General features: G+C 46.2%; 1 protein-coding gene across 1 annotated transcript in view; it reads left to right on the forward strand.

The window, feature by feature from the left end:
• The first annotated feature begins 413 nt into the window (after positions 1-413).
• Positions 414-25,054, forward strand: part of CCDC3 (coiled-coil domain containing 3) — a 71,271-nt gene continuing 46,630 nt past the window's right edge. The window contains exons 1-2 of the mRNA XM_073328747.2: positions 414-913; positions 3,314-3,488. Coding sequence (XP_073184848.1) covers positions 540-913; positions 3,314-3,488 — 549 coding nt within the window. The 5' untranslated portion in view covers positions 414-539. The remainder of the gene's footprint in view (positions 914-3,313; positions 3,489-25,054) is intronic.

Raw genomic sequence — 25,054 nt, forward strand, 5'->3', positions numbered from 1 at the left:
GAGTAAAGCACCTGAACACCTCTGAGGATCTTGGCCAGGGAGATTAAGTGACATGCTCAAGGGCACAGAAAGAGGCAGGGCCAGAGATTTGTTTGCAACCCAGATCTGCGACCCAGCCACAAGGCATCTCCCTTAGTCCCGCTTCTCCTCCCTCTCTCTCCCCTCAGAGCACAGGCAGGCTGCGGCCGGGGGCTCCGTCCCCTCCCCGCAGGCAGCGCGCAGACGCGCAGGGGCAGCAGACGCCTTGCTCCAATTTTGAAAAGTCCCCTGTGCGCCTGCGCTCCCGCTGCTGCCTGTAGCCCGTGCGAGGCTGGCTCTGGGCAAGGCGCGGCGGCCGGGCTGTCACGGCCCCTCCCTCGCTCCAGTTGGACGCCGCCTGCCTGATTGGTGGGGCTCGGCCCCCAGTCACCAGCCCCTGCCGCACCAGTAAGCGGGGTCAGTGCGCAGGGATCCTGTTTCACGCGCTGCGGCAGCCTAGTAGCTGCAGTTGCTGCCTTGGGAAGCCAAAGTGTCGGGCGTGTACTGTGCGCTCATCCGTCATGCTGCGCATGCTGCTGCTGGCCCTGCTGAACCTTGGAAGGCAGCTCAGCCCATGCTGGGGCTGTCAGCTGCCCTCAGACTGGAGACCCTTGAGTGAAAGCTGCAGGGCTGAGCTGGCGGAGATCATAGTGTACGCCAAGGTGCTGGCACTCCACCAGGAGATGTACAGCATGTATAATTACCTGCCCTGGCAATATGAAGCCAGCGAGGGGGGGCTCTTTTACTCGGCTGAGATAGAGATGCTGTGTGACCAGGCTTGGGGAAGCATGCTGGAAGTCCCTGCAGGCTCTAGGCTTAACCTCACTGGACTGGGCTACTTCTCCTGTCACTCCCACACAGTCCTGCAGGATTACGCTTACTTCTTCTTTCTCAGGTGAGTACAAACGTGTGGCCCATGCCCTGCTTGAGAACGAGCGAGAACATTTTCTCGTTCATAAATGCGCTGCACTTCTAGAACACTTTCACCCCAGCATCTCCTTCACTTCATCTTCACTTTGTGTGCAGCTGAATCTCTAGAGCTTCTCTGAGCCAAACAAAAGTTAGTCCGGTATGTTTTCTGTAACTAAAATACATCGGGAGCCGCCAGAAATGACCGAGTATTGTATAGTGAGTGAATAAAAGCAAATGTTCTCTGGTGTGTAACTATATCATGGATGAGCCTTGTACATTTCTGTTAGAGATAATAGTACGAGCTGCAGCACATGTGGGAGAGCAAGTCTCCTCTCTTTGGATAGTGGAATTTCATACTTATTGTTGCTCAGGTAGGTACAAATTCACCTAGTAGAGAAGATGTGAGTGTACACAGTTCAGAGGAGAATACTTTCTATTGTGATTTTTCTTGGAAGGAGTGGTGCTTAATTAGTGCTTTCCTAGACTACAGAAAGTAGAAACAAACATGTTCAATTTACTTGAAATCTAGGGTGTGTGACAGATATATCTATAAATGATTTTATGACCTCAACAAAAATCGAACAATGCATTTTACTATAGCTTGTTTATAGTTGTTGTGGTTTGGATCTTACATTTCCAGTGTTGATATTTACAGTGTTCTGTAAATTTTAATCCTCTGTGTCAGTTTCTTTGATGTGAAGTACTGTATAACTAGCCAGCTGAAGTGTGAAGACTGGTAAAAGCACCATGATCTATACAGACAGTTTGGAAAGTTGTGCATCCGATGAAGTGAGCTGTAGCTCATGAAAGCTTATGCTCAAACAAATTTGTTAGTCTCTAAGGTGCCACAAGTACTCCTTTTCTTTTTGTAGAATATTTTTGACAGACAACTTGGTATGTTCATGGAGGATAGGTCCATCAATGGCTATTAGCCAAGATGGTCAGGAACACAACCCCATGCTCTGGGTGTCCCTAAACCTCTGACTGCCAGAAGCTAGGACTGGATGAGAGGACAGCTTACTCAATAAATTGCCCTGTTCTGTTCATTCCCTCTGAAGCATCTGGCACTGACCACTGTCGGAAGACAGGATACTGGGCTAAGAGGACCATTGGTCTGACCCAGTATGGCCATTCTTATGTTTGGGTTTAGAACTGAGCATGTTACTGTTTTTTTTTTCCAACTTGAGATAGAGGGTATAAAGTTTTTCAAACATTCTAGCTAATAACAGAGAGGCAAATCAAGTTATCTTTTGAAAACTAAACTCAGTAAAAGTGATTTTTTCCCCCCTCACAATATCTGTTTTAGAAGCCTGCAGCAGATAAAATACTAAACGATGAAGCACCGCTTTCTAAAGAAAAATAAACATCCCAGCAGATGGCATTTGTTCCCATCTTGTTGTTAATTTTTGCTCAGTGATTTGTGGTATTAACTTCTTACAGCGATCTTGCTCATTTACAAACCATGGTAATGTCTTTCATGACCAAAAAGATACAGCATTTCAAACAATAATTTGGTATTCCTGTGCACCGGATTTATTTTGAGCTGTTATTTAGCTGTGTACAGCTCAGCCTTTTTGTTTCTATGAGACCAAAGTAGGTACACTAGATTCTGTTCAGTTTTACAGACTTGATAGGTGCCAGTGTCTTTTCTCTCAAAAGTTTGGCACATGGGTTTAGCTCTGATCCCCAAGTATTTACTTACTTTGCTCTTCTGGGTACCAGCCAAATCCTCATTTTAAGGTCATCAAAATAATAAGAAACTATAATATGGGAATAAAGCCATCTCAGCAAACCTTTAAATACAAAAATATTTGTGAAATTTACTCAGTACTTGTTTAGAACCACTCAGTGTATCTCAGACCAGGGGAGTGGTGGCAGAGAAGCATAACAAAACGTGTTTTGATGGTGTCTGCTAATATCTCTAAAAGCTAATTTGTATTAGTTATTAATGGATTATTTTAAATTGTGCCCATCTAGATCTGTGGGTACCTGGAAAGAAATGGCAAACTGAAGCATAGAAAAATCAAACAATACCCAAAATATAGGACTATCCCAAATTATGCTTCCAGTCGTGCAATGGGCCCTTGGTGGGAGGAGCTCAATTGACATCTGTGTGGTTGCAGGGGCCTGCCTGTGTGGAACTCATTGCAGGTTTAGAGCCTATTGGGCAGAACCGCTGCTAGTGTACAATGCTGTCATGATAGCAGGTGTCATGGACCAATGGCTGTTTACACTCTCTATGAATATATGCCTAGGAGTCTCCTGCCACCCAGTGTAGCCCATTCAGGCAACAGTCCTGGTATAGGTGAGAAACACAACAGAGATGGGGGGGAAATACCCCATGATTTGACATGACGTAAGTACTATCTGATTTTTGTTTCAGAATGGATGAGAATTATAACCTCCTTCCTCACGGAGTAAATTTCCAGGATGCAATATTTCCAGACACACAGGAAAACAGAAGGATGTTTTCCAGTCTCTTCCAGTTTTCCAATTGCTCTCAGGCGCAACATGTCATAACTTTCTCCAGTGACTGGGAGATTCAAGAGGACAACAGGGTAAGCCGCAGTGGGTAGGTGTATCCCCACGTCACTTGCAAACACAAGTGTATGGAATATACAGCAGTTGCAATTGATGGTAGCTTTCTTTTAGATGGTCATGTAATGTTTTAACGTAACATGGTATTGCCACAAGCAGACTCCCTGCTCTGGTCTTATCTGAAATATGAACTTGAATGTTCCAAGTGAGAGATTGTTTCAGCCAGTGTTTTCTGTATTATGAAGCTTCTGTCCTCACTCTTGCTGGCACCAAATCTATGTCCTTGATTGGGCCACCCTGCACTCTGAAAGAACACACTTTTAGTAAGCAAAGTCTCAGATGCAGATAAGGTGATCACATGTCCCGATTTTAGAGGGACAGTCCTGATATTTGGGGCTTTTTCTTATATAGGCTCCTATTACCCCCCACCCTCTGTCCTGATTTTTCACACTTGCTATCTGGTCATCCTAGATGCAGATACCACTGGTGGGTGTGTCTACAATGGCTTTTGGCCTTTGCGGGAGGGGGTGGACACGTGTGTCACTTTCAGGTTTAAAATAAACAGGGGAAATACTTTGTTAGCAGTATTTGGTGGGGACGATTCATGCTTATTTACAGAATTAACACTTTTGGATTATGTTCTTTCTGCCAGTGCTGATAGTTTTATGAAGTTGGTGGTTTCTCCAAGGAGCTATGAGAATTGTAACTGTCTCTCTAGCTTAGGAATGACTGGACATTTGTCATTGGTTGTAACTTCTGTCATGTTGATTCATGCAAGGTTGACAAAACAGCACTGTTTACATGTAGGAGAAGGAGCTCTATTGCCTTGTTCGGGAGAATGATGGTAGAAGCTCAATAGCCAATTGAAGGTCTCTTATTTACAAGCTGGCTCATAGCCAGCATAGGAAGTTTTAGCTCCCAGTTTTCCAGCTGGCCAGTGATGCAAAATAATCAGAACACCACTCAGGTAACCATCAGGTGGAATTTTTATAGAACTAGTGGGGGTTTAACTGCATAACCCTAATTTTCAATCATGTATTTGGGATGGGCTATAGAAATCAGGTATTTTTTTTTAATAAACAGATCCCATAGTTACAGAAATATAAGGACAGGACATAGGACAGGCTTGTTGTCAAGGCACAGGGCTGGGAATCAGGGTAGTCTAGACCCAAACCTGCCTCAGTTTCTCCATCTGTAAATTGTGGGGAATATTTATAGGTTATAAAACACTTTGAGATTTGCCATGCAAGGGTGTAAATCCACCCACACTGGGAAAGCCTTGCTGGTCCTCTGCTGCAGATCAGGGATCTGGATTTGAGCAGATAGGGGATAGCTTCTATGTTCAGACTCCAGTCTGAACCTCCTCAGAGACTGAGATGTTTGCAGGCACGGTATTGATTTGGGCCTAACTCTACAATTAATTAATGGGGAGGGAGGTTTAACTGAATTTTCAACCCTGCAAAGGCTGCTTGGGGTGAAAGTTTGGCAGCAAGGAAGGAGGTGAAGGGCAGTTTATTCAACTTGTTTCACCCTTCCCTGTTAATACAGGGGGATAGTGCAGGGGGACGGGAGCTGCATTCTCCAGCCGGCAAAGGGCACTTGGCATGCAGGGGAACGCTGCGGGCATAAATCTTGCCAAGGTGGCTCCTACACCAGCCACGCCAGCACTGCTCCAGGTAATGAGAAAGCAGTGTTTCAAAGTGGGTGGGGGCATATCCAGGACAGTGAAGGGAACGGAGTGTGACAGAGAAGAGCTCAGCTACACCATGTCCTCCAATGGCCCCTGTACAGCCCTTAGTACAGCCAGAGCCTGAATCAAGGAGCAGCAACAGCCCCCTAGTTGCTACTGAGTCAGATATAGTGGAGAATCAGGGCCTGAATTGCTTTGGTCAAGAAAACCTCTTGTCAGCACGGCCTGTATTAAAAACTGTTGTTTTGATATGACCCTCCCGTGCCACACCATTTTCCACGTGCCCTAGAAGAATAGCTCCAACTCAACGTGACTTCCCTGGTGTAGCACCTGGCTATGCCAGCAGTGAATCTGGCCCATTCACTTTCATGGAAGTCACAAGGCAAAATCCCCAAAGGCCACTCCGGGAAACTTAGAAACAAATGTAGCAAAAGTATGTTTCAGCTGTTGCGCTCTCTGACCCTTTGCAGCTGTGAGCAGCTTCCAGAGTGGAATTATTTTAGCTGCTTGCTTTACAGGTTTGGACTGAGATTTTTATCCATACTTAGTAGATAAATTCTGTCCAGTTGACAGGCACCTTGTCTCCCATCCACCTCCCTTTACAATAAAAAGTAAAAGCTTCCTTTGCACAATTTAAAAACCATCCAGGCTGGCCTCTCTCATCTGGGGTCCCCTAATGTCTCTGTTCTCCAAGCTGAGTGCTGGTTTCCCTTTGAACTGTCCCTTCAGGCAGGCGTTCCCCACCCTTGGGAAGGGCTGCAGTGATGTGGAGTTGTCAGGGGTTCATCCTCACTCCTTCATGAAAAAGGAGGAATAGCAATGTCTACTTCCAAAGGCAGTACCTGATCTCCTCTGTTGACTGCATGTTTAGGCCTTGTGTACACTACCGCTTAAGTCAATGCAAGTTATGTCACTCGGGTGTGAAAAAACCCACCTCTGAGCAAAGTAACTTGCATCGACTTAATGCGGTGTCCACAGTAAATAAGGTTTTAAAAATGTTTAAGAAGCTTCATTTACAATTAAATTAAAATGCAGAGCCCCACCAGTAGACGCTCTCCCGCTGACACAACTTCTGCCTCTTGTTGAGGTGGATTAATTACATTGACAGGAAAGTGCACTTCCATTGACGTAGCGTGTCTTCACCAGACACGCTTAATTGATGGGCTGCAGCGCGGTAGTGAGGAAAAGCCCTTAGTGTCTTCTTCCCTTCTTCCCCATATCAGACAAATGCCATGCCTGTGATTTCCCTGTTGTTCTCTTCCACTTCCCTCAGTTGTACTCATCCTACCAAAATCCAAACTATTTCAATTTCCAAATCCAGCCAGCTGAGCAACCTCTTGCTCTCTTTTAAACTGAAAGGTGCTATATATGCTGAGTTCCCATTGCAGTGAATGAGTGAGTTTTTAGGAAAAATGGATATTGCTCCTTTAAGCTTTTAAAAGTAAAAAATTATTAAAGGTGCTCCCGGAGGGGGAAGGAGGCAACACAACAGGGGACTGTCTCTGTGACACTGTCAGGCTTTAGGATTCCTATGTGGAGGTACAGAGTTATTTTCTGGACTCACCCTGTTAGTCAGACCAGAGAGATCTCATTAGCTGATTTGCATTAGTGTAAATGGCTACACAAGGTGCAGGGCAGTGGAAATCAGGCACCAAGGGTTTCTCTGAGGTAACTGAGAGCCTGTCAGGGAGAAGTCATGGGAACAACCAGCCTTGAGGGAGGCTTGGGCTAAGGTCTATGTTGAAGTGTTAGTCACAAACCTGCACGCAGGCAACCTGGGATTCTGGTCGCTCAGCCTTGGATTCTCGGCAGCAAGGCTCTTGGGCTGCTCAGCCACTGGGGTGTTGCCATTTTTAGTTCACCAGTGCTCATTTTAGTAAGGGAAAGGGTTAGAAAACATAACCTAAACATTGCCTGCCCAACTTTAATTTGCCCAGTTCACCACGACTGGGGGATCATCCACACACCAGGCATTCTAAAAGAAAAACAAGATCTCAATGTGGTGACATGGAACATGCAGACTCTAGTGGACAGAGATAACACATCAAGACCTGAAAGATATACAGCATTAATTGCAACGGAAGCTACTAAATATAGGATTGACATCACTTCCCTTAGTGAAACCAAACTTGCAGTCGAAGGGTCCATAAAGGACCCTCCGGAGGTGGCTACATCTTCTTTTGGAAAGGGAAACCAGCAGAGGAAGACCGAATTTATGGCATTGTTGCTGTTAGAAACAGCCTCCTAAAATCACTGAAAGACCTAGCTGTGGGCAAAACTGAATGCCTTGTGACTCTACAAGTTCCCACTGGAAATTCATGCTTTGTAGCTCTTGTCAATGCTTATGCTCTAACCATGAACAGTACAGAAGAAATCAAAGATCAGTTCTATTCTGGTTCAATTATGTCATTCTACTCCTAGGGGAGACAAACTCATACTACTGGGAGACTTTAATGCCAGAGTCAGAAAAGACAGAGAGGCTTGAAGTGGTGTAATAAAGAATAGTGGAGTTGGAAAAATGAACAGCACTGGTCTTCTGCTACTCAGCAAGTTTGCTGAGCATGAGCTCATGCTTGCTTCAAGCTTTAGGAAAGCAGACAAATACAAAACTTCATGGATGCATCTAAGATCAAAGCACTGGTCTCTGCCTATGTCATTATATGGCAAAGAGATATCAGGGACATCACAATCACAAGAGCCAAGCAAGAAGCAAACAGTTGGGCTGATCACAGGAGGATTGGAGCCATTTTAAGTTTCCATATTGTTGCCCCTCAGTGAAATAAAGAATGCTGAACAGATTTAAACTGAAACTGAACATAGCAAAGTTGAGACATTGATTTAATCAAGACAAACTGAGGGGGGAAAAAAAAGGAAAAATTTGATAGTATTACATCCTCACCCAAGGACACACCCGAAAAGTGGAATATATTCACATCAGCCATCCTTCAAAACTTGGAAGACAGCACCAGGATAGCTTTGATGAAAATGATTTAAATAAAAAAAGATCCTTTAGGAAAAGAACAATGTGTTTATGTGTTGACAAAACAGCAAAGAATCAGTATCAAAGAAGGATAAAGTCAAATACGGCTTCATGTTCTTCAGGATAACTGGTGGGAAAAGAAAGTAGAAATACAACCTTACACCAATACAAACAACGTAAAGTTGTTTTATGACTCACTGAAGGCCATTTAAGGGCCATCGAAACGGACCAGCTCCATAAAGGTGTTCAGATGAATCTACCTTAATGAAGAAAAAGAGAGGCATCTCTGAAAAATAGGGGCTGCTCTTTGCTGAGCTACTCAACCATCCCTCTACTGTCAACCAACAAGTGCTAGAGGAACTAACCCAGCACCCCATACATGAAGAAATTGCACAGTTGCCTACCGTTGAGGAAGTGCAAAAAGCTATCAAACAAATGAAATCAGGTAAATCACCAGGCAAAAACAGCATGCCTGCTGAAATCTTTAAACTTGCGGGCCCCAAAACTTTCATCTATACAAAATTATTATGGATATCTGAGAAACTGAGAAAATTCCTCAGGATTTTAAAAATGCAATCATAGTTCCACAATAGAAAAATAAAGGCAACAAATCTGACTGTGGCAACTACCTGGGCATCTCCCTGCTATCTGTAGGTGGCAAAATCCTCAGTCGTACCTTGCTCAATTGGCTTGTCAAAATAGTATCAGAAAAGCTTCTATGAGAGACCCTATGTGGGTTTATATCAGGTCAGAGCATCATAGACATGATTTTCATTGAGAGAGAGACTCAGGAACAATGCATAGAACAAAACACAGAACTCTATGCTCTTCATTGATCTAAAAAAGAATTTGGAATGGTGAGCAGAAATGGCCTATGAAAAATTCTTGAAAAGTGTGGCTGCCCCACCAAATTCATTCTCATAGCTCAATTCCGCAAAGACGTGACTGGGCAAATACCCTCTGTAAACCATTCCCCATATCCAAGGGGGTGAAACAAGGCTGTGTGCTGGCACCAGTCCTCTTTGGTCTCTTCTTTGCAGCTGTTCTAAATTACACAACTGACAAAAGGGCATCTACATAAGGTACAGAACTGATAGAAAACTCTTCAGTCTCCAAAGGCTTGCTGCAAAAACAAAATTCCATGAGGAACTCATATTTGAAGCTCTTTTTGTGGATTATGGTTCCCTACTTAATCATGGTGAAAAGTTACTGTTTACGCTTGACCGGTTCTAAGAGGCCACTAAACAGTTTGGACTCGCCGTCAGCTTGGAAAAAACTGAAGTCCTCTTCCAACCAGCCTCGGCAACCACTAAACTACCACTGAACCAAATATCCATTGGTGGTAAAGATCATCAATCAATCACTTTACATACCTTGGCAGTACTGCTTCAAGTGATGGTTCCCTGGGTCAAGAAATATCAAACAGAACACGAAAGGCAAGCCAGGCTTTTGGAAGACTTAACCATAGGATACTCAACCAGCATACCATCAAACTGTCAACAAAACATGATATCCATTGCAGCAGTGATAACATCCTTTCTATATGGGTGTGAAATACGGACAGTTTACCGCAGACTTATCAAGCAACTTGAAAAATGTCACATGCGCGCTCTCTGTTCTGAGGGGCCACTGGCAAGACCAAGCATCAAACATTAACATCCTTGAAAAAGCCAAAACAACCAGCGTGGAGCCAATGAGTATCAAAACTCAGCTTATATGGAGAGGTCCTGTTATCAGAATGGACAATGGTACACTCCTGAAAATAGTTATCTGTGATGAGCTGAAACTGGGAAAGCCCTAGAGGGTCAGTCAACGTAAACGTTTCAAAGACACCCATAAGCAGAATCTCGGCTCACGATGCATAAATATTGATACCTTGGAAGACATAGCCAAGGACAGTCCTGAATGGAGAGCAACCTCAATTAACAAACACTTTGAGAAAGACAGAAATGAAAAACCAGTTGAGAAGGGCCAACCGTCACACCAAGTCTTCAGTGGGAGCCTGCCCATTCCTGTGTGTAGGCTTGGCAGAATTCGATTTTCATGTATTTATTTATTTGCAATTTCAATGATTAATATAGATTTCTATTTTTAATTTATTTTTATTTTTACAGTTGTGGGCCATTAAGGAGGGGGTAGAGATGGGGTTGGGGTTAGGGAAGCGCTGGCAGTGGGGCTGCATTGCTGGTCTCCCAAGGTGTGGGAGAGGCTGCATTCCTGGTCCCATGGAACAGAGACCCCAGCCCAGGACTGTAAGGAGGAAGACAAGCCCCTGGCTGCATGGGAGGCCACCCTGCTGCCGAACAGCTCCTGCCCGGGGATGGCCCCTCAACTCCTGGCTGGTGAGTGCGCGAGCGGGGCTATGACAGCAGAGCTGCAGAATGCTCCCTGCACAGCCACAGGGCCGCTGGCATCCGATCCCTGCAGGCACAAGGAGTGACGTTGGGCAAGCTGCTCTTGGGCCGACGGTTACCGATGGATATTTCTTTTTTCCCCGTTGATTTCAGCGTGTCAGCTGAAATCAACGTTTACTGACAGATACCAATTTAAATCTAATCCTGCCAAGCCTACCTTTGTGACATCTGTTCGCGATCTTGCTCCCTGCAGATCGGATTGCTTAGCCAGAAGAGAATGCTCGAGATGCTGTTACATCATTGTCAGATAGGATGGACAGCCATAAAGTCCTGCCTCAGGGCATTGCTTCTCAAATCTCTGAGACAGCAGAATACTGGGAAATGTCAGGTAGGGGGCGTGTTCTGACAAGAACAGTGTGTGCGCGATGGGAAGAGGGTGAGTGAGGAAACCTCTTGTTTACAGTCTCGGGTTCATTTCTTGTAGGGGGCCTTCTGAAATCCTAAATTTGCCTCTGGCCCTCCGTCTTACTTTTGATAGGTCTCTGGAGTGGACTTTTAAAGTTCTGAATTCAGTTGCACTGCATATTTATGTGAGTATTTACCTGATTTGCCATGTATATCTTTTTAGTGCTTCAAGTATAAGGCAGGTACATCCAATTGCAGGACTGCAAACGTGTATGCACATCTTCGGAAAATCTGGCTCTTTTTGACCGTCACTTAATGTAAGATCACTCCTAATGACTCAAGGGATGCCTTCTCCTGAATGCATTTGAGTTGGGAACTTGGTTGAGGATCTAAGCTTGCATTGTGGATTTTTGTTCTAGATCACACATACTCTTCTATGCCACTGTGTAGACTTGAAGGAAGTTGTACTCTGCATCCGTGCACAGAAAACGTTCATAACCATGTATTCAGTATATCCTTATTAAACTTTTAGGAATAAATTGTTGTCTTTCCTTTTCTCAGCTGTGCAGAATTTAAATCTAAAATGTATTTCTTTAACTGGACCTCACCCAGCTGCATAGTGTAAGTTACTTTGCAAAACTGACCAGGTGAACTTTGGAATTATCCTACCATTGTCTCATCAGGCAAATAGATTAGTATTATGGAAGTCAGTGCCAGGCTTGTGTTGTAGGCCACAATTGGAACTCAGGTGACAGTTTCACATATGTGATTGTGGGGGGACATAGGAGGCAAAAGGCGTGTGGGAGGGGATCTCTGAAAAGAGGCGTAGTAAACTGAAGGATAGCCTACCATTTGCACTGTGAGAAAGTGTTTGTCTTAGTCTACACTGCGGGGGGGATCGATCAAAATTACACAATTTCAGCTCCATGAATAACATAGCTGAAGTCGACGTACTTAGATCAATTTACCGTGGTGTCTTCACTGCGGTGAGTTGACTACTGCCACTCCCCTGTCAACTCCGCCTGCGCCTCTCATGGAGCTGGAGTACAGGAGTCGACGGGAGAGCTCTCGGAGGTCGATTTATCGAGTCTAGATGCGATAAATCGATCCCCACTGGATCGATCGCTGCCTGCCGATCCAGCAGGGAGTGTAGACATACCCTTAGAAACCACTTGGGCATGTAGTAGAGAGAACCCACTGTAAAGAGCCCAAACTTAGGTATGGCTGGTTGGGGATGAAGCAGAGACCTTCCTCCATGTGTGCTTGCCACTGTTGATGTAATCTGGGATGACTGAAGGACACGTGTTATCTATGGTTTTCAAACAGCCCTTGTATTCTCAGAACTTCACTCAAGTGGCTATACTCAGCACGAGGAGGAGCTGCAGTAGGTCAGGATGTCTTTTCTGTAGCAAGTTGCATTTGGTTTCTGTTGAGAGTAATTGGGCTTTGCCTTGACTCCTCCCAAAGACCGCTCCCCTTCATGATGTTTGTCGATCTCCTGCAAAGTACCGACTTGCTGCTGTACTTCTGGTCTGCTGTCATACCAATTCCCTCAACGTCGCTCATCAAGCGCCAAACTCCAGGAAGGGCTTGTGGCCAGCGCTTCGACTTCCGAGGCTGGATTTGTAAGAAGTTGCTATTTTTTTCTCCACTCTGCCAGGGGATGATATAGCCCTGCTGTAATTCCAGAACTGATGTAGGTGGAGATAATAATATATGTGGAAGTGCTGCTATTTTTCCTTTTAGTTACAGTTTTAAGAAGCGATTGTTAGAATCGGTCCCTTTGCCCTCCCCCCACCCCAAGGCTGGAATATTTGCCTTGGAAAAGGAATCTTGCAGTCACACCAGTTTCTTTTTATTGGGATCTGAGTATGCAAAAAATTAAAAAGTAATAATACTCTCAGTAACATTCTTAAAAGCTGCACACTTTTACTGTGCTCTCTTGTGGGCCCCCTCCGGGGAGAACCACAGATGTATCAAACAGTTGGTGAAATTTGACAACCCAATAAATAGACATACCAAACTGCTCCTGTATTGGCTAGCTAGCTCACTTCTGGCTCTAGAAACTGCCTCAAAAGGTCTCTTTTCATTTAACAAAACCCCACAAATAGTTCCCAGAACCTTGTATGTCACCCAGTCATGTGCATTGTCAGAGATCTGGGCAGCCAAGGGCCATGCTGTCAGTAGCAGTCACTTTACAGCTACCTTGTGCCACTTCGTAGACCCAATCCTGTGAACCCTCACTCACACAAGTAGACCCAGTGACTTCAGTGAGACTCCTCACATGAGTCAGGGTGTGCAGGATTTGACCCTTACTCCCAGGGCCGCCCTTAGGATTTATGGGGCCCTACGCAGTATTATTAAACTGCCCGACTTGGGGCACAGCCACCGCTCCCATCCACGGACCCTCAGAAAAACTCCCCCGTGCAACCTCCCCCCCGCCCCCCATTGCTGACACACACCGACCTTTGTACGCAGCAGACACTGCGGCAGCCCGGGGCGGGGAGGGATGAGGCAGCAAAGGATACTGAGGCGCCCGGCCCGCCTCACGGCAGTGGAGAGTCACAATTCCCCGCAGAGACCCCCGTACCCTCTCCCTCACACAGAATGCGCCGCACCGGCTCATTCAGCTCTGGGAATACGGCCCCTGCCTAAGGAGATTGCAGCACGCGCTGGGTATGTGGGAGCTGACCCACTCTTACCTGCTGTCCTGGTGGTGCCGCAGATTTTCAGGTGCCCTATGCAGCCACGTATGCTGTGTGTGCCTAAGGATGGCCCTGCTTACTCCCTTCTCTAGGCTGCACTCAGTCTCCTCTTCATAACAGAGAATGTGACTACTCGGAAGTTCTGTAAGTTTCCCATCTCTGTAGAGGAGGAACTCCTGGTGTGATCATAGTAACCAGAAGGCATTAAGTGGCTGTAGAAACTTTCTACCTGTACAAATGCCGGTGGCACACCACTGAAGCTCAGACGTCTAAGGGTGTGTCTACCCTGCAGTCAGAGGTGTGACTGCAGCCCATGTAGACAGACCTGGGCTAGCCTTGATCTACCTCGCTTGAATAACCATAGCAATGAAGCTGCAGCATCAAGGGCCATACAACCCTGCCTGGGACCCTAGGTATGTACTCGAGTGGCTAGCCCAGGGGTCGGCAACCTTTCAGAAGGGGTGTGCCGAGTCTTCACTTATTCACTCTTATTTAAGGTTTCATGTGCCAGTCATACATTTTAACGTTTTTAGAAGGTCTTTCTATAAGTCTATAATATATAACTAAACTATTGTTGTATGTAAAGTAAATAAGGTTTTAAAAATGTTTAAGAAGCTTCATTTACAATTAAATTAAAATGCAGAGCCCCCCCGGACCCGGGCCCTGTGAATGCCACTGAAAATCGGCATGTGTGCCATAGGTTGCCTACCCCTAGGCCAGCCCATGCTGCTGTGGCTTCACGGTTATGGTTATTCAAGATAGCTAGATCAAAGCTAGCTCAGGTGTGTCTACACATGCCGCAGTCACAGCTCTGATTGTGGTGTAGACATATCCTCACATGCCCACATGCGCTGACTTTAATTGGAGTTGTTCTTGCAAATTGGAGCTAGTATTTGTCCTCGGGATTTTCACACTCTGGCAGTGCACACAGCTAAGCCTGTGGATAAGACACTGGGGTGGGTGTCAGGAGCCTTGGGGTGAAATCCTGGATCCACAAAAGCCCAGGAGAGTTTTGCCATTGATTTCAATGGGTCCCGGATTTCACCCCTGTTTTTTGTTCCCAGCTGAGCCACTTTCTTGTGCAACCTTGGGTGAGTCACTTAACCTTTCTGCTCTGAAAAATGGGAATAATCGTCCTAATCCAACCCTGTAAAGTGATTTGAGATCTAGGGATATAAAGTGCTGCCTGTGTGTTAAATATTTCTTTGAATTATTATTACGCTGAGATTTTAACTCCTGAGTTACTCACAGGAGGGCAGGAATAGCTCAGACTTTCAGTCTTTTTTCCATTTTGCTGAGAGTCTGCTGACCAATGCCTGATGACACACAATGCTTTCTTTACAAGCCAGGTTTCCCCCATTTTAAACATGGGAAATCCAAGAAATGACCTGACATGTATCGTTAAAGGGATCAATACGGATGCATTAACTTTGTCTTGAACAAGCTGTTAAAGTAGCAGGGGCCTGATCCAGAACCACTGATGTCAATGAGCATCTTTCCAGTGACTTCAATGAGCTTCCCATCAAGGCCTAGGGGAGAGAGAGAGATTCATCCCTGGAGTAAACCTTTAAAGTCCATGGTGTCATACCAGAGATGGATTTGACCCCTTGTTTCTATGTATCTAGTGGGCTCTTTGCAGACTCAGTAGGACAGTTCAAGGCCACAAGGATTCTTTACAACCATAAGGGCTAGACATTTAATATTTATAAAATGAAAGCTTAAAAAGAAGCTGATTGTGACACCAGAGGAGTACTTGTACATTTCACCATGGAGAACCACTCACTCCAACATCTGGCCATAAGTAGAGACTGCAGAATCTCCTTTAGTACTGCTCTTAAGCAGGATCCGTTGTGTTGCTAATGAAACTAAACTTAAAGACGTCTTTCTAAGAACACTGAGTAAATGATCATTTAGGAGTGGGTTGGGTTTTGCTGTTTAGACTTTCCCTCGCTCTACCCCAAAAGGAAGGCTTCTCATCTACTCAAAACATTTCAGGAGCAAGTTCAGTCCGAGTGAAAGTCTTGAGGGTTTCCACTAGTGTTCCCTCTTAATTTTCCCCACACTTGTGCAGAATGAATTTTGTTATGTGCACCAATACAGAGGTGATGTGAGATACATCACCTTCATATGGCTGCACATAAAATTCATGTCGTGGGGGTGGGGCCAAGGGGTTTGGAGTGTGGGAGGAGGCTCAGGGCTGGGGCAGAGGGTTGGGGTGCAGGGGTGTGAGGACTCTGGCTGAGGGTGCAGGCTCTGGAGTGGGGCTGGGAATGAGGGGTTTGAGGTGCAGGAAGGTGCTCCAAGGCTACAGCAGGGAGAGAGGACTCCCCCAGCTCTCTCCCCCTGCAGCAGCACCTGAGCTGGTGGGGAGAGGCACCTCTCCCCCACACCGTGGCAGTTCCGGGGATCAGGCTGCAGGATAAGTCACAGCAGGTCTGGGGCTGGGGCTCGCAGCAGGTCCGAGCCAGGTGGGTTCCTTGAGTGCCTGCACTGTGCTAAATAGGCAGCTGCGCAGCTTACAGGGGACTTAGGATTCCACCCGTCTTTTTCCCTCCTCCTAATTAAATCCCTTTCTTCAACTTGTGTTGGAGCTGTGGCTCAATATAGCAGCACCCATCTTTGTAGCCCAGAGCTGTGTCTTTCAGGGGGATTGTGACACTCCAGATGGGTGGCTACAGGAATCTACTTTGCCCCTGAGAGGATGAGAGCGTGAACAATGAGCAAGAGTGGACTGAGCATTGATTTTGTTTGTAGAGTTATAATGCTTCTAAAGATTCTATGATGGGGGAGCCGGTGCTGTAGGCTAGGGTAGCATGGCAACGTACCGTCATTTGCCAGGCCCTTTGGTACAGAGGGGACAGGGGGTATAGGTACAGGTTTAGGCCAAACTTTTTAAATGGGGTGGGGGAAGAGAACTAATTGAAGGCAGTGTGGTGTCTGCAATCCTCAGTCTCGTCTGTAGAAGCTGTATTTGCTGTGGAAGTGGGGTCAGCTCTCTAATATTTCCGCCTCAACAGCTCAGACTACGTGGCTGTCCCTGCGATGGCCAATCCTGCGAGTCAGAGTCCTAAGTTCGACCTGGGCTTTCCGCATGCCTGGGCAATGTGCTGTCAGCCATCAGACCAAGCCCATTAACCCTGCCTCTATCAACCTCAAAGGTCAGTCTTAGAGCAGACAATCTCAAAGGCTTTTAGTAGCAGGCTTTCTGAGAACCAAACCCACTTCGTAAATATAAGACCCTCTGTTCCTTTGTCTGCTTGGTGAAACGCACCCAAATAATGCATATAGGGTCAGGGCAGTGCATTTTCCCCCTCCCCCTGCACTATGAGAGTGATCATATCTGGCTTGAGGAAAAGAAGCCTGCCTAGAACTCCAGGTTCCAGGCTATCGCAATCGAGAACGGGCATAGCTCTGTGTCATGGACCCAACAGGCAGTTCGTACTTTAACTGTGTAGCTCTCTCCGTTCACAAGGTAGGCAGGGAAGCAGTAGAAGTCTTGTAGACTCATCGCACTGATTTGCCATGGCACACTGCTCAGAGTGCTGCAGTTGTGTGGAAAGGTTCCCATCCACATTCTTCTTAGAGAGACATTCCCCTCCACTAATTTCAACTACAGGTCCTGTTAAAAATAATAATGCTTTTACTCCTGGGCGGAATTCTGCACCATTGTGCATCCACAGAATTTATGTCCCCTGAAGATTTCTTTCCTTCACCGCAGAAAAATGACTCTCTGACAGGGAAGCCACAAGAGTGGTAATGCAACCCTCCCCCTCAGTATGTTTTGGATGCCCTGGGCAGCCGCAGAAAGGTAAATCACGGTGGGGAAGGGGACAGGACTGGGGAAGACCCAGCTGATGGCTCCTACCTCTGTGCTGGGCTGAGCTGCTAGCCCCAGCTGGGTAGGACAGGACTTCCTCTTCCTCTGCACAGGATCCGGGGCAGGGTCAGACCCACCCCTAGGATTTCTCCCTGAGCTGCCGGAAGCTTTGCAAACTCTTCCCCCCCCCCCATAGCTTCCTGCACCCATGGCTCCTCAGCTGCAGGGGGCGGGATCCCTGTACAGGGAGCTGCTCCTGCATCCGCCCAACCCCTGTGCATCCAGACCCCCTTGTACCCAAAGCCTCCCACTGAGCCACACTTTCCCACACTCAGAACCCCCTCCCAATGAGCCTCACTCTCCCTGCACCTGGACCACACTGATGAGCCACCTGCACCCCCACCCCACTGAGCCCCAACCAGCTGCACCTGGACCCCACCTCACCGAGCCCCACTCCCTCAGCACCTGGCATGGAGGAACGGGGCTCTGGGTTGTTTCTGGGGCAGGCCCAGTCCTTTCGCTGTGTCAGGGTTGGGTGCAGCCTCACCGCTGAGTCCGTGTCCTGGAGGGGAAGCTGCAGGGTGATCTCCCGCCTCTGGGTGGCCACTGGCCCGTGCTCCCCAATGCCATGCTAGAGTGTCCACATTTTTTTAACAAATAAAATTTGCAGAATTTTTAATTTTTTGGCGCGGAATGCCCTCAGGAGTAATGCTTTTCACTGCTAGAGCAGTGGCTCGCAACCTTGTCACACTTCTGATTTGTCCCCTTTCCCTGATTTGTACACTTTCAGGAGTGTAATTTGTCTTGTGTACCCCCCAAGTTACACTTCACTTAAACTACTTGCTTACAAACTCAGACATAAAAATGCAAGTGTCACAGCATGCTGTTACTGAACAATTGCCGACTTCCTCATTTTTAACAATTCTAAAATACATCAAATTGGAATATAAATATTGTACTTACATTTCAGTGTCCAATATATAGAGCAGGATAAACAAGTATGAAATTGTAGTTTGTACCGACTTCGCAAGTGCTTTTTATGTAGCCTGTTGTAAAACTAGGCGCCTATCTAGCTGAGTTGATGTACCCCCTGGAAGACCTCTGCGTACCCCTGATTGAGAACGACTGTTCTATAGCACAGGAAGGAAGCAGCATTTCTCTTTGCACCAATCACTTGAACTGAGCCTCATGAAACACTCCTCTGAAACAGGTGTGCGGTCATTTCATCTGCCACCACAGGCAGGCTTGCCCATACATGATGGAACGTGGCAGCTGCATGGCAGGGCCCAACAGTTTGGACATCGATGAAGAATACCATTGCCAGCTGAATGACAGGGGAAAGTTAGAGAGGATCGTGAGCTGGACTCTGGAAAGCGAATGGGAGCGGACATCACAGACGGGTGTAATTTTAACACCTTCTTAACGAAGCAAAAACAATGGGACCTTTTATCACCAGCAGGAGCGAGAGCACTAGTTTACAGCTAATCTGAAAGATGGCACCTTCAACAGCATCATTGCCCCCTGCCACTCTGCTAGCATATGGGAACAATGCTGGGAATGGTGTTCCTTAGAGGTCTCTTTATTTAACTCTAACCGGGCTTGCCCCTGCTTGGTCTGAGACTTGACTTGGGTTGAACAAACCAGCTGGTATTGGACATTTAAACCGGTTTAAAACAGAATCGGTTTGCTTTATTTTCTGCATGGGAAGCCACTTTGTCATAACTGCCAGAAGAAAGACTATCATTAAGCTAGTTTGACAAGGTCGGAGAGGGAATATATTTTATTGGCCCAACTTCTGTTGGTGAGAGACAAGCTTTCAAGCTACACAGAGCTCTTCTTTTGGCTAATTTACCATGGCATTAGATCATCTAAATTAGTCATTGGAGGACCTGTGCACTAGAAAAATCGTCCTAGTAATGCCAGTGGCTTTCAGTTTAAAGACTCAAAATATCCAGTGGGATATACTAAAGAGTGAAAGGGATTAAGTTTACTTTTTTAGGAAGCTTGTTTTATAGACGTATTTACAACAGTCACCTCAGTGTTTGAAGAACTGCCTCACCGTCCAGGGTTTAGAATGGCAGGAATGCTGTGTGAAACAAAGGATAAGGCCCATCTCTTCTATACAGTCTCAAGAGGCAGCCTGAAGCTGGCCTGCTGTTTACATCTGGCTTGTTGGCTAGAGGTCAGTTAAGTTCAATGGACCTGATCCTCATGTATATTAAGGCCCCTCTGCATTGTCTGGTTGTATAAAAGGGCCCGGAAGTAGGTGTAAATAAATATAATTTGCTCTCACTTCATAGCCCACAGCAGTGCAAAGTGGCCTTGGTTATAAATCAGAATCAGGCCCAGTGACTTAAAAGCTACTGTTTTTTAATAAGGGTAAGCGGGAATAGCCCCCCGCCATCCTCCTTTCATTTGATAAAGCAAGAGTCACTACATTAGCCTAGCAGCATGAAATGCAACTGCGCACAGAATTTTTGTAGTTTGAACAGCAGTTTGAATAAATTGCTCAGCTTGATTTTCCTTCCTAATAATCCATCACAAAGACAGGACGCCCATTCCTACGATCTGTGTTTAATTTAAATGCATGCAGGCAAGATTAGGAGAAAAAAAAAAGGGTAGCTGCTGGCAAGCGTCTGGGATGAGCTGAGACAAGGAGACTCAACATATTTGGGTGACATCACGGTCTTCTCGGTCTGGGGAAGTGACATGATTAATGTCTAAATAGTTTTCTTCTACAGAGGTAATCAACTCTTTCAGGGTTGCTTGGTATCTAATTAGGGGCTTATTCTCCTCCCACTTGCACACAGAGTGCTAACAGAAACACATTGCAAAAGAAAAACGGGCATTTAAGGGCACAAAATAGTCTCTCCCATCCATGGAAAACATACATTCCTTAAGTTTTTATTATGTTTACAGCTCCCCAAAGTGTTCTGGGTACTTACAATATAAATAGAAAGACAAGGTCTTGGATTTCCTTTGAGAATCTAGGCCCAAGTGACTTAGGAGCACAGGTCCCAGTGATTTTAAACACATTTGGAAATCTTACCTAAGATCCCAGCACTTAAAGAGCCTCCAGTTACAGTTTGAACGTTCTGCCAGAAGTGAGGGTTAGAAGTGGTAGAGAGGATTGGGAAAGGGATGAGGTTTACAGTGATAAGGTCATGGGGGTTATTCATCTCAGGCAAGGGCAAAGTCTGGCCCATCTATTACAAGGGTTGTTTTTTTTAAACTAAAAAATATTTCATGGACAACGCACTTCTTATGAGCATCTTGGAAGCAGCGAGTCTTCTGTCTTGTCAGTAAAGACATCACTGAAGTGGCTTGACACTTCACAGCTGAGAGGACATGTCATGCACATTGGTGGCATGGGAAGAAATGCAGAAATGTCTGTTTGAGAAGCACACAAATAGTTCACCAAGGTAGACATCACTTGCAGAGGAGAGACAAAGGGATAAGAGGCTAGGATGGATATGGAGGCAGAGGTGCAGTTCTGTAAACCCTCAAAGGAGCAGGGCATGGAGTTTAAACTTGATGTCGTGTAGAAGCATTGGGATACAGAGAGTGGGTGATGTGAGGAGATAAACATTTCAGCAGCCACCTTTTGAATAGAAGGGAGAATGACATAACTGGATGTCAGGGAGGACCCAGGGGAGTTGGTATGTATGTAACAAAGTAAACAAAAAAGTGCAGAATTTATTGTTATCCATCAGTGGAGCTTGGGGGACTAAAACCCTGGTCTGTCTCATGTTATGCCTAAACCGCCTTTAATCCTTAGAAGGTTGGCAATTTCTAGCCTACCAGCCCAACAGGTGCTGCAAGAGGTGAGGGTATATGCCTCTCTCTTGTCTCCAAAGGGTTAAGTGGGAATCCTTTCGCAATCCAGAGATGAATGAAGACAATGATTGCTTAAGGCTGCTTTTAATTATTCAGAGCCACATGTTAAACAAGTTCTGACAAATCCACAAAAGCACTTAGTATTTTGTGGCATGGTAAGAGCTGCTGTCCTGGGTCTTCACAGGAGGCAGGCAGGCTGTGAAATCTACCACAGCTGAAATACAGAGCTCATGCTCACCGATTGGGTTCTCCTTCCACAGCCACAGAGCGTGGGAAATTGCAGATGGCAGTGGGGACTCTGATTACCAATGTGCTCAGCTCCACATGTTTAGAGATTCAGAGACAGGCTGGCACTCATCAGGGGCTTAAGAAACCTGTTGTTTCCTCCAGAACTTTTCCAAGTCGTGTTCTGCACTGGCACTGCCCAGGTCCCAGGAAGGATGCAGTCAGCTGGAGCGCAGTAACGCTGCAATGATGCTGCAGCATTTCCTCAGGTGGCCTAGGTAACCTCTCTGTTCTTTCTGACCACTGATCTGCTCTCTCAGCCAAGGGTGGGTGGGTGTGAAGTGATCAATCTCCTTCAATTGGCAGGAAGATGAACTGGATTAACTAACAGAGGCTAACTTCCCCCTTCCCCACCATATTCCCTAAACTAACCTGTAGGATATGATTCAGCGACACCTCCTCCACCTCAGGGGCATGAAGGCTAGAACTGTCAATGTTTTTGCTCCAAGTGGGTGGGGTGTATTGCCCCTGGCCCCAGGGGAAATGCGGCCTCTCCCCCAGCCCTAGATGGAGAGGGACATTGTAGGACATGCTTAGATTTAAAAATGGTTGCATCATTTGTCATTACAAATTGTAGGCCTGTTCTGGGGCATCATTCCTACCGAGACCTTCTGCCCTGCCACATCTAATTAATGGTCTTTGATGAGAGCCATTCTCTGAACAGGTTTGCCTCCCCCTCAGGGAACGAATGTCAAGCTCCACCCCCACGTCGGAGTTAAAATAAGCGTTGCCTCCGCTGAGAGAAGTGTCCAAACTTTGGGGTGTGAACTGTAGCCTCTAGAATGTGAAGTTGGGTGGGAATTTGGCAAGAGCTGGTTCTCTCATGAGATAGGTCAGAAATACTGTGCAAAGAGCCTTTGTGTTATACACGTTTCTATCTGTATATAATATCTATATTATAAAAGAAAAACCCCAAATGCCCCTGCACACACCTCTCCCCTTGGGGAAAGCATGAGAAAACACAGCAGGACCAATGTTAGTCACATCACTTAATGCACTGGAAGGCGCTCAGATCCTACAGCAGGGGTGGGCAAACTTTTTGGCCTGAGGGCCACATCGGGGAAATAGAAATTGTATGGCGGGCCATGAATGCTCACGAAATTGGGGCTGGGGTGTGTGTGTGTGGTTGGGGGTGCGGGCTCTGGGGTGAGGCTGGAGATGAGGAGTTTGGGTGTAGGAGGGTGCTCTGGGACCGAGGGGTTCGGAGGGCAAGAGGGGGATCAGGGCTGGGGCAGAGGGTTGAGGCATGGGGAGAGGCTCAGGGATGCAGGCTCCGAGCAGCGCTTGCCTCAAGCAGCTCCCAGAAGCAGTGGCATATCCCTTCTGCGGCTTCTACGCATGGAGCGGCCCCCCCCAACCCTCAGAGCGGGGCCATGCAGCTGCTTCTGGGAGCCATGTGATGCGGCCCCCAACCCTGTGCCCTGGAGTGGGGTCATGCCACAGCTTCTGGGAGCAGTCCCCAGACCCTGCTCCCCAGGGGGAGCTCATGGGCCAGCTTAAAAACGGCTTGTGGGCCGGATTCGGCCCATGGGCTGTAGTTTGCCCACCCCTGCCCTACAGTGATAAGCGTGGTATAAGAACATGTGGAGAATAGAATAGGAATATTCCAGTGCTTCTGCATCTAGTCCTGGCTGGAATTGGGAAATGAAGAGTTCTACAAACAGGAAAAGTGAGAACCAAGAGCGTGCATGTGTCCACTCGTCAGGTCTCCAGGGCTCTGCACCGCGAGCCCTCCATTCTACACCCTGTGGCGTAGGAGTTTAGGGAGGGAGCATGGCCAATGTGAATCTTGGGCATGGTTGCTGGGATAGGGCCAGCCAATTCAATGAGTTTTCAAGGGCTCCCACGTTTTTCTGTGCCTAAACCTGGCTGCTGTCGCCACCCAGATTCTACATGGTCCTAAAAATCTGTAATCAAAGGCAGTGTTCTAGCGTGAAGAAGAATAGCTTAAACAGTCGGGAAGGATGATTCACATGGCACTCGATAGGCACATCTGGGCCAACTCCTTCTCTTTGATGCATGCACACAGCCTCTATCCCAGTGATCTGGAGCACCACACACTTAGGGTGGAATACAGTCTTTTGGTCAGTAATTTCCTGGGTGATTCCACAGTGAAAAGATTCTTCTATCGGTTGTTTTCTCTCTCTCTCTTGCTCCACATGTGAATTCAGAAACTGTGGAACAGGCCGTTTATTAAGAACAACTACCTCCAAAATCCAACTGGCAGCTGGCCATCAGGACACCTGTAATGTTGCCTGTAACCTAATCAGCCATTGTGGCTGAAGGGAGATGAGATCTTTCAACCCAAGACATAATTTATCCTGTTCTCTGTAGTTTGACGTTTATTTTCACAAATCACAAGCCAGCTTGGCTGAGGCAGAGCAGCAGTTTGTATCCCTAATGGAGGCTACAGATGGAACCTTTTAAAGCCTGGCCTCTCTTCATGAGTGAATAATTTTTCCAAATTCATCCTATGTAATTTCCTTTCCTTACTGTGCTTTTCAGAAGCAGCAACGATTTCAGAGACTTGGTTCCTTTATTTGCATCTGGAAATGCAGCGCACATTAAAAGGGTGCAGAAAATAATGAGACATGACAAGCGAGAGTAGCAGATTTCTGGGAGCTGCGAGTATAATTTGTATGTGTTTGTTCCTGACCAATAGTAGCTGGGTTCTGCTCCTGTCATTCCAGGTGCTTTTCACATCTGAGGCGATTACTAGCTCCATTCCCCAGCCCCCAATTCCTTGCACTGGTTTTGTTTTTTTGGAGATTATTACTAGGACAACAGTCCAGTCATCTGTAAAATGAATGAGAGAAGGAATGTGCATGCCAAAGTAGATGCAAGTCTCCAAGATTCATCTGTATAAAATCAAGAGGAAACAATACCTATAAAATAAAAATCCAGGTCTGAATCTATGCCCCAAAACCTCAACCCAAACTAAATGTGACCATTTTTCTTTGAGGTCTGAGACAATTCAGTTGATTTTGGCATTTCTCCTTTTCCTAGATCTGTCTTAAACCATTATTAACTACAGCAAGAAGAATTGTTACTGCAGTATTTCTGGCCCAGATAAAACTAGAAGGAAAAATTAACCTTGCACTTACATAGCTTCATCTTCCAAGCACCTTGCAAGTATTAAACTAATAAATCCTCACAGTGCTCTGGTGTGGCAGGGGCGCATATAATTATGCCCATTTTACAGATAGAGAAATTGAAGCAGGGAGATTAAGAACCATATCCCTGGTGCCATAGAAACTATGTCAAATGCTATTTGATTTCAGTGGGACCAGGATTTGCCTCTACTTGATTTATCCAAGGCCAAAAAGGATGTCAGAAATTGAGTTAGAACTCAGGAGTTCCTGGCTGGCTCCACGTCATGTGCTGTAACTACTATACCATGCCGCTAGAAGTCTCATAAGCCAAACATGTTTGCATGAGAATTCCAGCTCTGCTTCCTGATTTAGGTAAACTTCACACAAGCAGCCAGATTTTTGGTTGTTTATCCAAACTGAA

This window comes from Lepidochelys kempii, chromosome 1 (genome assembly GCF_965140285.1).
Source record: "Lepidochelys kempii isolate rLepKem1 chromosome 1, rLepKem1.hap1, whole genome shotgun sequence".
NCBI classification, from domain to species: Eukaryota; Metazoa; Chordata; order Testudines; family Cheloniidae; genus Lepidochelys; species Lepidochelys kempii.